Genomic DNA, 13,647 nt, shown 5'->3' with positions numbered 1-13,647 from the left:
GTTCCAAATAATTGATACCTGCCTGTCCTTACAACACTCCAATCTCTCACACACACTTTAACTGCATCCCCTCTACTCCCTCAGCCCGGGGCTCCACAGGACCCCATCCTTAACCCACAGCCCTCACCAGCCCAAATTATGCCTCTAAGCAGGAATCTTCACTGCAGCATATGAAATATTTAAGCTGCTTTTCTAAATATATACATTATTTAACCTACAGTCTATAAAATATTTATACTGTTTGTCTCTACCACCCCCAAATATCTGCATTATTTACAGTACAGTTGGGGAAACATTAACCTGTGGGTTTTGCCTTGTGCATTTTTGTTCCTATTCCCTGTGTCACTGGGGCACACACAGACTGGAGAGAGGCAATAGTGACAGTTCTCTTGCCCAGGTCACACAGAAGGCCCTGGGAATGCAGGAGATAACAGTGTCCAAAGCCAGATGGTCAGCACTGTAGTCACCTCTGCGACCTCGTGGTACCATGGGAACAGGCAGCAAACACCCCGTTATTTCCTGAGGACAGTTTTGTATTCCAAACTCAGTGCCCCACTGCTGTTGATATTTAATTGATCCCCAAGTCTCCCACATGGGGAGTCACTCCCACTTCCAGCTGAGCTCATTCTTATTTGTGGCCTCTGTCACCCCCTCCAGGTGTGACCGCAGTCCTTATGTCACTGTAAGAAAAAGCTCTCTTCTTACTCACTTCCTCTGTCAGGCCCATAGTGAACAGAACAGCAGCCCTGACCTCTGAGTGCTGGCACAGGCCCATTCCCCTGTGCTGCATTCTCCATCTGGCATTTATCTGTTCTAACAGCGGGAAACTGAGGCATCTGCCAGTGTGGCTGAGATACTGATGTCCATGAATGCTCCCAAAACTCATTTACTTGTACTTGCAGCCTTTTCTTTTTAGAAGTCCTCCTTCCATAGACAGAGACTCGAAGGTGATACTTTTCTTATTTATAAAGTGACTTTAATTTTTAAAATTATGTAAGTGATATGTGCTTGTAAATCATCACTATTATTACTCAAAAATAGATAAAACAGAAAGTAAAACACCTTTGCCCTATAATCCCACTTCTAAAGATCATCATTGTTAACAGGTATAGAACATTACAGAGTCTTACAGGATAACTTCAGTATTTTATATGAAATGGGACCACACTACATAACCTGTTTTCTCTAACCAGCTTTTATCATGCAAAACATCATGGGCATCTTTCCATACCACCATTAACAGACTCCTTACCTTTGGATATTTAGGCCATGCTCATTGCTTTGTAATTACAAATAATGTTGCAATCAGCATCCCTAAGGAACGTTTAGAAACTCTGGTATATAAAGGCCAAAGTCGGGAATGAAACGCCAAGGGTTTCTGAGCCTTTGCCACACTGTCTCAGGAGCCTGCTGATAACAGGCCCTACTGCCACTGCGGTCGGTGGTTGAGACACTGGTCCCCGGACTCCTCAGGGAGCAACCCTGGGCCCGGCTTGGCGGCACACCCCTCCTTAACTTAGACACCTCCAATGAAATGCTGAGAGTGTGCAATGAACTTTCTCCTCTCCTGGCTGTCTAACACAGAAGGTTGTCTCCAACTCCTCCTCCTCCTCTTCCTCCTCCTTCTACTCCTCCTCCTCCTCCTCCTCCCACCTCCACTACCCTTGGGTACCTCTACTTACCCTGCCTCTGTTTTGAATCTCTAAAATAATGTGACAAGTTAATGATGGTACAATTATCTAAATGTTTAACAGACATGTTATCTAAGTGAGTCGGATTGAGATTCCATCCTGCTGACAATAAACATCAATGGTGGAGCAGAAAGCGATAGGCAAATTATAGCAAACCCTGCAATTTCAATGCTATTAACTTTGGAGGAATAACAGCCTTGAGGCCTGTAAACTCTGAATAAAATAGGCCCTTGTGTTTGTCCAACTATTAAATCAAAATGCTACCAACATCCTAGAAAAAACAAGGCGATTTATGGCCTTTCAAGTTTCAGTTACACATTGGTTTTTATTAACTCCTTTCTGTCATCGGGCAGCCGTGGCGTCACTAAGGAGAAGGGTGAGAAGTCAGAGAGGAAAGACAGGAGTGGACGGACAGTGGGAGAGAGAGGGATAAAGGAGAAGCTTGTGGGGCTGAACATGGGCACGAGGGGAGACAAGTGGAAACTCCAGAGCAAGACTGAGGTTGATTATCAGGACTCAGATGTGGGGACAATTCTGAGAGTGAAGGGGCAACTCAGACCAGTGAGTACGGTGAGTCCCACCAGATCACCCCAAGAAACACCAACCTGGAATCCCAGTCCTGCCACTGGATGAGTCATATTATTTAAGCCTCTCTGAGTCTGTGATTCCGCATCAGTGATGCAGACAGCAAAGCCCCCTTAGTGGTGTCCTGATGACTATATTGGACCATACATGAAAAGCAACAGTGCTGGGCACAGACCATGCTCTGAATAATCGTCCTCAAAGATCAGACTCTATCCTTCCCCTCCAATTTCTAGAACAGTTTTTAAGAGGCAAAAGATCGTCATCTTTAATCCCTTCTTCACACACAGTAGGTATTTAATACATTGTTACTGAATAAGCTACTAAATAAAGTGGAGGAATTCTTGTCTACTGGTGAGGGACAGAAGTTGCAGGCCTCTAAAAATAACAGTAGCAAGCAGCTACCACTTATGCATACATCAGTCCTCCTTTCCAGGGCTCAGGGCTTCACGTGTATGATTTTTTTTCTTTTTTTCTTTTTTTTGTTGAGATGGAGTCTCACTCTGTCACCCAGGCAGGAGTGCGGTGGTGTGATCTCTGCTTGCTGCAAGCTCCGCCTCCCAGGTTCACACCATTCTCCTGCCTCAGCCTCCCAAGTAGCTGGGACTACAGGCGCCCACCACCACGCCTGGCTAATTTTTTGTATTTTTAGTAGAGATGGGGTTTCACCGTGTTAGCCAGGATGGTCTTGATCTCCTGACCTCATGATCCGCCCACCTCAGCCTCCCAAAGTGCTGGGATTACAGGGGTCAGCCGCCACACCTGGCCCCACATGTATGATTTTATGTATTTCTTACGGCAACCATTATGATTATTCATCATAGTTTACAAACGTGAAAAACTAAGGCTGAGAAAAATACAGACCATCAACACAAGATCAGAATCTTAGGCTGTCCTTGGAACCAGAGAAACCGCCAAAGAGCACTTTTCTTGCCCAATTCCCACACCCTACCTTGAGAGAAGCAAGGAAACGAAGCCATTTGCCCTATATGAAGCAAGTCCATAGCAGAGCCAGGATAGGAACCTAGTCCTCCTTCTCCTAATTCATTATTGCTTCCAAACACCATGCTGCCTCCACATCCCCAGTGATAATTTGCAATCACATTTCTGCTAGGGTGAGAGGCCGGGGAAGGGCAAGGTCTGTGTTCTGCCCCCTGCCCAACGGCATCCATGTCCGGCATCCCCATCCCGGGGCCCAGCATCCATGTCCAGTATCCCTGTCCCGGGATCCAGCAGCATCCATGTCCGGCATCCCCGTCCTGGGGCCCAACATCCATGTCCGGCATCCCCCTCCTGGGGCCCGGTGGCATCCATGTCCGACATCCCTGTCCCAGGACCCAGTGGCATCCATGTCCGGCATCCCCATTCCAGGGGCCCAGCATCCATGTCTGGCATCCCAGTCCCAGGTCCCAGCATACATGTCCAACATCGCTATCCCAGGACCCAGCATCCATGTCTGGCATCAAGCGACACTCAAGATGTCTGTGGAGGAAATGAGCTTCAGCCCTTTCTAATCCAACCCTGCCTTGCATGGATTCTCCTTCTCCAATCCCAAAACACCATTGATCCCCTCAAATCATTGTCCAGGAGAGTGATGCTTCATATAAAATGCGCTGGGGTGATGAAAGGGCAGAGCACAAAGGACTTTCAGGACAGTGAAGTGGCTATTCTGTATGATACAACAATGGTGGGTGCCTGTCCTTACACGTCTGTCCAAATCCAAAGACCGTATTTTGAGTAGAGATGGGGGTCTCTAGTACCGAGGGTCCACAGGAGGGAACCCTCATGTGAACTGTGGGCCCTGGGTGACAGTGATGTGCCAGCGTGGGCTCACTGATTGTGACAAACGCACCACCAATGTGGTGTGGGATGTTGATGGTGGAGGAGGCTGCACACTTGCGCGTGAGGATAGGGGGTACAACGAGAACTCTATACTTCCCATTCCATTTTTCTATAACCTAAAGCTGCTCTTAAAAAAATGAAATTTATTAATTTAAAAAATAGTATCGGGGGCCCCTCCAGAAGGTGGCCAGAGGGGCCCTGGGAGCCGCTAGGATGAATAATGGAGAGAAAGAATGGTTGGTCTGGGCCAGCAGGAGATGGCTGGGTTGTTCCTCCCTACTCTACAGCAAGCGGCTCCAGCACAGCCGAGAGCCTGTGCTTGGAAAATAAAACTCTATATTAGGCATCAAACATGCCTTTATAGTAACAGCATGAAATTAGGTCAAGAGTAAATCTATGCTGGGGCACTGACTGTACAAACAGCAGCACATGACCCTCCTCCCAAAGTGCCTATGACGTTCCACGGCCGTTCTTGAGCCTGAGCTTTCTCATGTTAAATTCCTTGGCACAGAATGTGAAATGCTATACAAATCACCTCTGATATTTATAAAAGTCAAATGCCATTATGTTTTCAATGGGGAGGTCACAGCAAACCACATGGAGTCTGCTTGACCCTCTGATGACTCACTGTCCTATCCTCCCCGATACCCTCCATCTTGGGCAGGGGTTTGAGGCTTGTTCAGACTTTTTTTTTTTTTTTTTCCATGTAAAGTTTAGGTAGATTATTTGTCATCATCTGGTCCCCTCCCAGCTCCTCCGGCACCGGCCACTGGGAGGCTGTTCTTGAGAGGAGGAACCAGAACAGTTGCTACTTTTCCTATCATTACAGGACTCCTTGGTGCCCAGCACTGTCCCTCGTGCCAAGCTCAGGGCAGGAGGGGGCAAGGCCAGCAGCTATCCTGAGGGAAGCAGCGATGCTGCTCACCCTTTTAAATCCTCTGCCTTCTGCACTCCAGCCGGCTCTGTCTCAAAAATAATAATAATAATAATAAAATACAATACAATAAAATAAATCCTCTGCCTTGCCTGCTACTCCCACTCTACCCCCTTCCCCCACCATGATGACGCACTACAGAAAATTCTCCAAACAAGGACTTCATTTTCTACTCTGAAGTTCAGAGCCAGGGACTGTCCCTGAAGCTTCCTCCAAATATTATTAACATATCAGGAGAGAGAGAGGGGCCAGTGCAAGCAGGCAGCCAACAGCAAGATTGGAGACACAGTTCTGCACCTCCAAAGGGGGAAGCCACACAGTGCAAACAGAAAGGGAAACAGAGAGAAACAGAGAGTGCGGGGAAGAGAGAGTATATGCCTCCTAGCCTCCTTCACACTGAAACCAAGAGGACCCTTTGGGTGGGGTTCCCTCCAATGCCCACTCCCTACTAGGAGGGAAGAGCAGAATCTGCAGCATAGACCCTCAGCTGCCAGAGGTGTGCTGTTTCTGGACTGCAAGACTCTTGCAGCCAACACAGTGGAGGAGGACCAGCATCTCAACATTTGCATCTGGTTGAGTGGCTTCCCCTGTCACACAGTAATGTGGAAACTAAGCAACTTTTTCTAGGCCAGTAAAAGAAAGTACTTATTTTGCAATCACAGTGGAGAGAACCTTGGGCTGAACTTGTGGGCCCTAATTCTAGTTTGGATTGTTCTTAACTGACCCCCTTTTTCAAATAGGGGCTTTGATCCATTGATCCGCACATGAGAGCTGATAGCCAGGCCACCACAGGGAGGGAAGACAATGCTAACATGTAGGCTCTGGGGTACAGAAGGCCAAGGCACACATTCAAGTCCTGCCCCAGATTAGTCTTCCTTAACCTTTCTGGGACTCAGTTTTCTCTGGCAAAGATTAGGGAGGAAAAAAGGTCTCTATTTTTGGACTATAGTGAAGACTTCATAAAATAATAACTCAAAAGTATCCAAAAGAGTACAACTATTGAATTATCTGTGCCTGAGGCAAGTTCAGCCTACATGCTCATTTCCTTCACAACACCGTAACCGTCAGGAAGGCAGGGCCCAATTTCTGTTCACTATTACGTATTAAGTCCACAAAGTACCGAGCATACAGTAGGTACCTAAAAACTCAGAGAACGAGGAAATGAAGGAACTACAGGATAAGCCAGCTATACACGCTGTTCTGACACCAAACTTGAGTCACTAACCTGGCAGACCTTGCAGGGCAGGTTGAGGGCCAGAAGAGAGAGCTGAATTGCTCCAGGGTAAGTCTAGGGTCTAGTTCAACCTAGTACACTAGGCCTGCAGAGGGTACCCTTAAGCTTCCCAGCTTCAGAACTTCTAAACCTAGGAATGACCTGAGCTATCTTTGTCTGCTTCTTTGCCTCTTTTTTCTTACTGGGGAAAAGGTAGGATGAGGTAGAAGGTTCTGTTTGAAGAAGTCAAGAGATAGGGAATACCCAGGTTCCTGGTGATAGCAGACATGGTTCAGGACCCCACCAGCAACCCAAAATTCCTGAGCCTTCACCAGTCACTGAAGCCTCCTCTAAGATGTGGAAGGGCACAGGCCTGGTGCTCCTGGAGGCTGGTATACCTGCTTAGTCTCGATTCCAGTTTTGCGGCCTGTCTGGCCTGGGTTTACATATCATGTATTTAGATATCAACAGGGAATGGTTCCTTTGAGAATCTTTGGGCATTCCAGACCTCAGGGCCTTAAGATCTACCAAATCTGCTCCATGAGATTGCTCAAGGTATGGAGCTTCAATCTGTCCTCACTTCTCTCAACTCTTAGTTCAGTAGGCACATTGCAAATGTCCTCTTGGCCAGAGGACATAGTCAAGGATCCTGGAAGACCTCACCATGGCCTTGCAAAGCAGGTGTATACTGTTCCTTTTCCTCCATTACCATCCTCACTGACTTGGCCCTTCCCCGTCACCAACCCAGTGGGAGAAATACATGTTCTCAGAGGCCTCTAAGGAAGACGAGGATGATGCAATGAGAGAAACTGGCACCTCCATTTCCTGAGCGCTTACTCCATGCAAGGCCTATATTGAGATTATTCAGTCTGTAATGGGGCTGGAATTGGAATCTAGATAGTCTGACACCAGATCCCAAGTTCTGGGTCACTATGCACCAAATACCCTGCACTTGACACCCCGATTTTAGGCTTCCTGGGGTTCCTCTTCCCTGCAATTTGCATGACAAACCTGCACCACTCTGTTAGGGCTCAAACTTTCCTAGGAAGTAATGCCCTCTAGAGATCATCCCATCCACTTCCCTGCCTTCATGCAGGTCTTGTGTCCCCAGGCAGTCATTTGCCCATCCCCCTTTCCTGCTCCCTGACACCCTCAGTCTCTCTGGCCAGGTCCACACAGACCAGCCCTGGCCCCAACTCCCCCATGTTCAGATTACAAATAGGTAGCTGCTCTGTGTCCCCTACAGATGGACTGAAAGAGTTGAAGGTTCCTACAGGTCACCCTGGTGGCCTCTTCACTCAGACCTCCCATTTTCTCCCGAGGGCATGCTGAAGACTGCCCAGCCTCCTACCCTGGAGCTCAGCAGCCAAGTTATCTCACTGCCCTCTAATTAACACCACGGATCCTGTCTGTTGCCCCCAGGCCTGTTCAAGTCCCAAATGGGGATGTACAGTGGCTTGAACAACATTATGATTTGTAAAACCCACTCCTAATTAGTTTGACTTTGAATAAAGAGGGTAATTATTTTTAAATTTATTAACTGCTGCCTGGCCAGAGAAGTTTCCAGATCAAATGACATGGAGAAGCTATTTCTGCTCAGTGATGCAGCAATTTATATTACTGATCGGTCATTAAAACCTCTGGCACAAAACCACTTGTGTTTCCTGAGCCAAGATAGTGTCCGTGTGTCAAATTTCAAACCCACAGTATAAATTAAGCCATTAATGGTATTTATCAGTTTATCTGGACTTAAAGAACTACTTGCTAATTTAAGACATTCCTGATATAGAAGCCAGGTGGTGCGGTGGGTGTGCACGTGGGTGTGCACGTGTGTGTATGTGTGTTTTCTCACTTTTATTTCACTGAACAGTGTAAAAAAATTCTGATGTGTAAATGAAGCACAAGCATCTCGGGAACTGCCTAGCTGTTAATTCCTCACTGCTCTGCAACCCAAACATTTTGGAAGCAGCAGTGTTTTGCAATATGTATTTGTCATAATATAAAAGGTGTAAAATGATCTCTGTTTATCTCCTCAAAGTCTTCGTTGTACCAAAACAGAAAACTGAATGTGACAACAAAGCCTGAGCCCAGCCCAACCGTCGTCAGCGTGGCCTCCTAGAACACCAGCTTGAGCCCGTCAAGATCTTGAGGGCAGGGGGCATGGAGGGGTCACACACACCAGGACAGAAATCCAGGTCAAGTAGGGTCAAAAGGGGTGAGATGTGAAGATGCCATTCTCTTGCATAGACTGGAATTGGAAATAGTTTCCATTAAGTTCATTTTCCAGTTTCAAGAATACCTGTACGACACCATAACCACCTGCCCTATGCAAAGCCACATGTGAACTCCATGAACTCCCACGTGGCAGCCTTGGATATGAAACTGATCTGATTCAGGCAAACTGTATCCTACTCCAGGAGGAGGATGTGCACATCAAGGTGTTGGGGCTTCACAGTGCAATGGGGCACAGGGATCCAAAAGAGCTCTTCCCAGGCAGGGCCATGAGCTCAATGACCTCTAAACAGGATCACTCTGAACCATTTAGCCTACAGACTCTTGGACAACGCTCAGTCAATGCGGAGGCAGCCAGGGAGTAGTAGAAAGAGCACTTGAGTTGGAGTTGGGTCAAGTTCCAGTTCTCCACTTCCTAGTGGGTAGTGTCTAGGGCCCCATGGTCTCCTCTGTTAAATGGTATAATAGACGAAAGTGTTTTATAAACTAAGGTAGCAAAAATATCAAGTGGCATTGGCAGTATTTTCACTGTCCCAGGGTCTCCATTCCTTCTCTTTTTTTTTTTTTTTTTGAGATGGAGTCTCGCTCTGTCGCCCAGGTTGGAGTGCAGTGACACGATCTCGGCTTACTGCAAGCTCTGCCTCCTGGGTTCATGCCATTCTCCCGCCTCAGCCTCCCGAGTAGCTGGGACTACAGGCACCCACCACCATGCCTGGCTAATTTTTTGTATTTTTAGTAGAGACGGGGTTTCACTGTGTTAGCCAGGATGGTCTCATCTCCTGACCTTGTGATCCGCCCACCTCAGCCTCCCAAAGTGCTGGGATTACAGGCGTGAGCCACCATGCCTGGCCCATTCCTTCTCTTTTTCAGAGCGCTTCCCTACCTACTCTTCTGTTGGCTTCCCAACGATACCTGGTCCCCCACCTGGCTTTTCCCACTCCAACAGCTTTAGTGATATTTTCAGCGTTCCCTGTCATCAGGCAACTCCCTTCCTCCAGGGTCCCCTTTCCTGGAATAGAGAGGGGCAAATAGATTTCAGATTGTATTCTCTCATTGATTATTAGGGGAACTGAAAATCCACCTGAGTTCAGCAGGAAGTAGCGCTATGAGTGATGAATGAGCTCCGCCACATGTCAGAAAGAGTCACCAGGGTCACACAGGACCCCTCTTTGCCAGCCCTATCCTGAGGATAAGGCTGCTGTCAAATCTCCCCTCGGCACTGAGCACAACACCTGCCCCACACAAGGAAGTGGCTCTTCCCTGCTGGGGGAGCTCGCCCACAACTCACACTAAGACTGGCAGGGAGCCTTTCTCAAAGCATCCACCTTGGTCTCTCACCCCTAATTTGGATTCATTTTCTCCATTCCCCATCCTTTCAAGAGCTCAGTTTACTCAATCTCTATTGAGCACACCACATGTGGCCTATTGAGCAAGCCACATTTTACCTTAACATCAGCAGGGGGCACTCGGTAGCTGACCTCTCCCTCCTCCAGCAGAGAAGCCCCATCCACAAGATCTTTGGGGGAAAACAAAGGGCCCAGACCACCATATTCAGACCTTCAGCTTCTTTCAAGAACACGGCGTGTGCCTGAATTGGTCACCATCATATCCCCAGCGGGTGCCAGGCGCACAGGGGATGCTCCATACATCTGGGGTCTGCCTGGGAACAACCTCCACAGCTGCTCATCCCTCGGGGACTCAGCTTGCTCCCCTGCCTCTGGCTGAGAGGGCAGCTTGCTTCCTGATGCTGCAAATGTAATCGGGATGGACAGAATTAAGCTGCTTGGCAAAGCTGGCTCACAGCTCATTCCCCCAGATTAGAACTCTCAGAGTGGGATTCTCAGTTACCTGCGGTCTAGCAATAAGAAAATGGCTGGGACCCTGGGAGACTCGGTTCTCCCCTTGCTTTCATGACAAGCAGCTCTGGAACCCTGGGCAAAATAACCTAGTCAGGTCACCTTCTCTATAACTGAGCTAGGGACACGCTGACTGGAATGTCAGCTCACCTGTAAAGCTCTCCTCCCATCATGACAGGGCAAGACCCCTCCAGGCCAAAGCTCAAGGTACCATTTAGGAGGCATGTTGTCCACTCAGAAAAGGACAAGAATGCTGAAATATTGATGACAATAATCTTAACAGCAGCTGACTGGTGTCCTTCCTTCTTCCACTTGAGTCCCCTGTGGCAGCTTGTTTCCAAAGATGGCTGCCATCAATTCCTCCTTCCCTATAGGTTTCTGTCGCTTCCCTACTGAGAAGGAGAGTCCAGCCTTCCACCACCTTCCATCTGGGGCTGACCTATGACTATCGAATTGATGAAACATGGTGGAAGTAATGCTGTGTACTTCCAGCCTAGCTTTTAGAGGGCTGGCAGTTCCTGTGTCCTGACTCCTGGAAACCTGAGCTGTCACACAACAAATGCAGGTTACTCTGCTGAAGAGAGAAGCCATGCAAAGGAACACTGAGACTCAGATAATTGAGTGAAGGAGCCATCTCGGACATCCAGCCCAGTTGAGTCTTCAGATAACATCAGCTCCAGCCATTACCTGATGGAAACCACATGAGACCCCAAGTGAAAACCACCCAGCTGAGTCCAGTTACCCACAGAACTGTCGGAGACAATAACACTTTACTGTTTCAAGCTACTGTTGCAATGGTTTGTTACATGACAATACTCTCTATGGTCAATCCTCAACACAAGAGCCAGAATAATCTTTTAAACACATAAATCAAGTCATATCATTCTCCCAGTCAAAACCCTTCAACGGACTACTTTTCCACTTTCTCTATAAATGCGCATCTCTGTGTGTGTGTGTATGTATTATATCTCAGTAAAGCTATGTATGTATGTGTGTGTGTGCATGTGTGTGTACAATCAAATGTCACTTAGTGATAAGGATATGTTCTGAGAAATGTTTCATTAGGCAATTTTGTCTTAAATAGGGCACAGGGAGCCAAAAGAGCCCTGCCCATGATGGGGTACTGAGCTAAACGATCCTGAGCCTTTTAGCCCATGGACAACACTCAGTCAATGTGCAGGCAGTTGGGGAGTCATGGAAAGAGCACATGAGTTGGGTCAAGTTCCAGTTCTCCACTTCCTAGTGAGTAGCTTCTAGGCTACATCCTAGAGCACACTTACATAGGCCTAGATGGTACGGCCTTCTACACACCAAGGCTATATGGGACAGCCAATTGCTCCTAGGCTACAAACCTTTAGAGCATGCTACTGTACTAAACACTGCAGGCAATTATAACACAATGGTAAGTATTTATGTATCTAAACACATCTAAATGTAGAAAAGGTACAGTAAAAATATGGTATTATAATCTTATGAGACCACTGTCATATATGCAATCCATTGTTGACCAAAATGTCATTATATGGTGTGATGTAGTTTGGATATTTGTCCTGCCCAAATCTCATATTGAACTGTAATCCCCAGTGTTGGAGGTGGGGCCTGGTGCGAGGCGATTGGATCATGGGGATGGGTTTACCCTGAATGGTTTAGTACCATCCTCTTGGTGCTATTCTCATGACAATGAGTGAGTTCTCTTAGAGAACTCGTCATTTAAAAGTGTGCAGCTGCTTCCCCCTCGCCCAACTCTCTCTCTCTCTAGCTCCTGCTCTGGCCATGTGACATGCCTGCTCCCCCTTTGCCTTCCACCATGGTTGTAAGCTTCCTGAGGCCTCCCCAGAGCCTGAGCAGATGCCAGCATCATGCTTCCTGGAAAGCCTGCAGAACTGTGAGCCAATTAAACCTCTTTGTAAATTACCCAGTCTCAGGTATTTCTTTACTGCAATGCAAGAACGGTTTAATATATGGCACATCACTCTGTGCGTATATGTGTGTGTATGTATACATATGTGTGTATATATGCGTGTGTGTGTGTATCTACATATGAAAGAGAGGTGGCATGAGTGATGCCAGTGACTCTTCCTGACACTGGCAGAGCTCATTTATATACATGTACACACCCATGCCACTTTTCAGAGATCTAATACACATACCATACAATATAAAATTCATGTATTTTAAAGTGTACAGTTCAACTAATACATAGAATGGTCCCTGACTTAGGATTTTTCAACTTTATAATTGTGGGAAACCATCACAGCTTTGAAGTAATGTACAGGATATAATAAATTCCATGAGATCTTCAACACTTTTATTATAAAATAGGTTTTATATTAGATGATTTTGCCCAACTGTTGGCTAATGTAAGTGTTCGGAGCACATTTAAGGTAGGCTAGGCTAAGCTATGATGTTCAGTAGGTTAGTTGTATTAAATGCATTTTCAATTTATTATCTTTTCAACTTATGATGGGTTTATCAGGACACAGCTCCATTGTAAGTCGAGGAGCCTCAGTATTCAAAGCTGTGCAGTCATCACCACAATCAATTTTAAAACATTTTCATCACTCCACGAAGAAACTCCGGCTTCATCAGCAGTCACTCTCCATTTCCTCATAACTTCCCCAGCCCCTGGCACCTGCTAATTTACTTTCTGTCTCTATAGATTTGCCTATTCTTGATATTTCACATGAACACAATCATTTTGCATCTGGCTTCTTCCACGGAGCATGTTCAAGTTCACCTGTGTTGTAGTATGTATCAGTACTTCATTCCTTTTTAGGGCCAAACAGTATACCATGGTATGAATATACCACACTTGGTTTATCCATTCATCAGTTGATACACATTGGGTTGTTTCCATTTTTTTTTGGCTATTATGAATAATGCTGCTATAAACATTCATGTACAGGTTCTTGTGAACATATCTTCTCAGTTCTCTTGGTTGTATACCTAAGAGAAGAACTGCTGTGTCATATGGTAATTCTATGTTTAACCTTTTTTTTTTTTTTTTTTTGAGACAGAGTCTCACTCTGATGCCAGGCTGGAGTGGCGCAATCTCAGCTCACTGCAACCTCCGACTCCCTGGTTCAAGTGATTTTCCTTCCTCAGCCTCCCGAGTAGCTGGGATTACAAACACATGCAACTATGCCCAGCTAATTTTTGTGCTTTTTTGGTAGAGATGGGGTTTCACCATGTTGGCCAGGATGGTCTTGATCTCCTGACCTTGTGACCTACCTGCCTCAGCTAACCTCTTGAGGAATCGCCAGAATGTTTTCCAAAGTGGCTGCACCATTTTACACT

The 13,647-nt window shown here is 46.6% G+C and overlaps 1 protein-coding gene across 4 annotated transcripts in view; it reads right to left on the bottom strand.

Annotated features, from left to right (window-relative positions):
- The window catches only part of ZBTB16 (zinc finger and BTB domain containing 16), a 198,131-nt gene that overhangs the window by 53,330 nt on the left and 131,154 nt on the right, over positions 1–13,647 (bottom strand). Inside the window, exon 5 of one of the 4 annotated variants that reach the window (XM_033207560.1) lies at positions 9,297–10,241. The exons of the other annotated variants lie outside the window; for them this stretch is intronic. Within the exon in view, the coding sequence (XP_033063451.1) occupies positions 10,054–10,241 (188 nt within the window). The 3' untranslated portion in view covers positions 9,297–10,053. Of the gene's footprint in view, positions 1–9,296; positions 10,242–13,647 lie in introns of those variants that run through there. 4 annotated transcript variants of the gene reach the window in all.

Source organism: Trachypithecus francoisi, unplaced genomic scaffold (assembly GCF_009764315.1).
Source record: "Trachypithecus francoisi isolate TF-2019V2 unplaced genomic scaffold, Tfra_2.0 Lachesis_group8, whole genome shotgun sequence".
NCBI lineage: Eukaryota > Metazoa > Chordata > Mammalia > Primates > Cercopithecidae > Trachypithecus > Trachypithecus francoisi.
The sequence above is the reverse complement of the archived record's forward strand: the minus strand, read 5'-3'. Positions and strand labels throughout refer to the sequence as shown.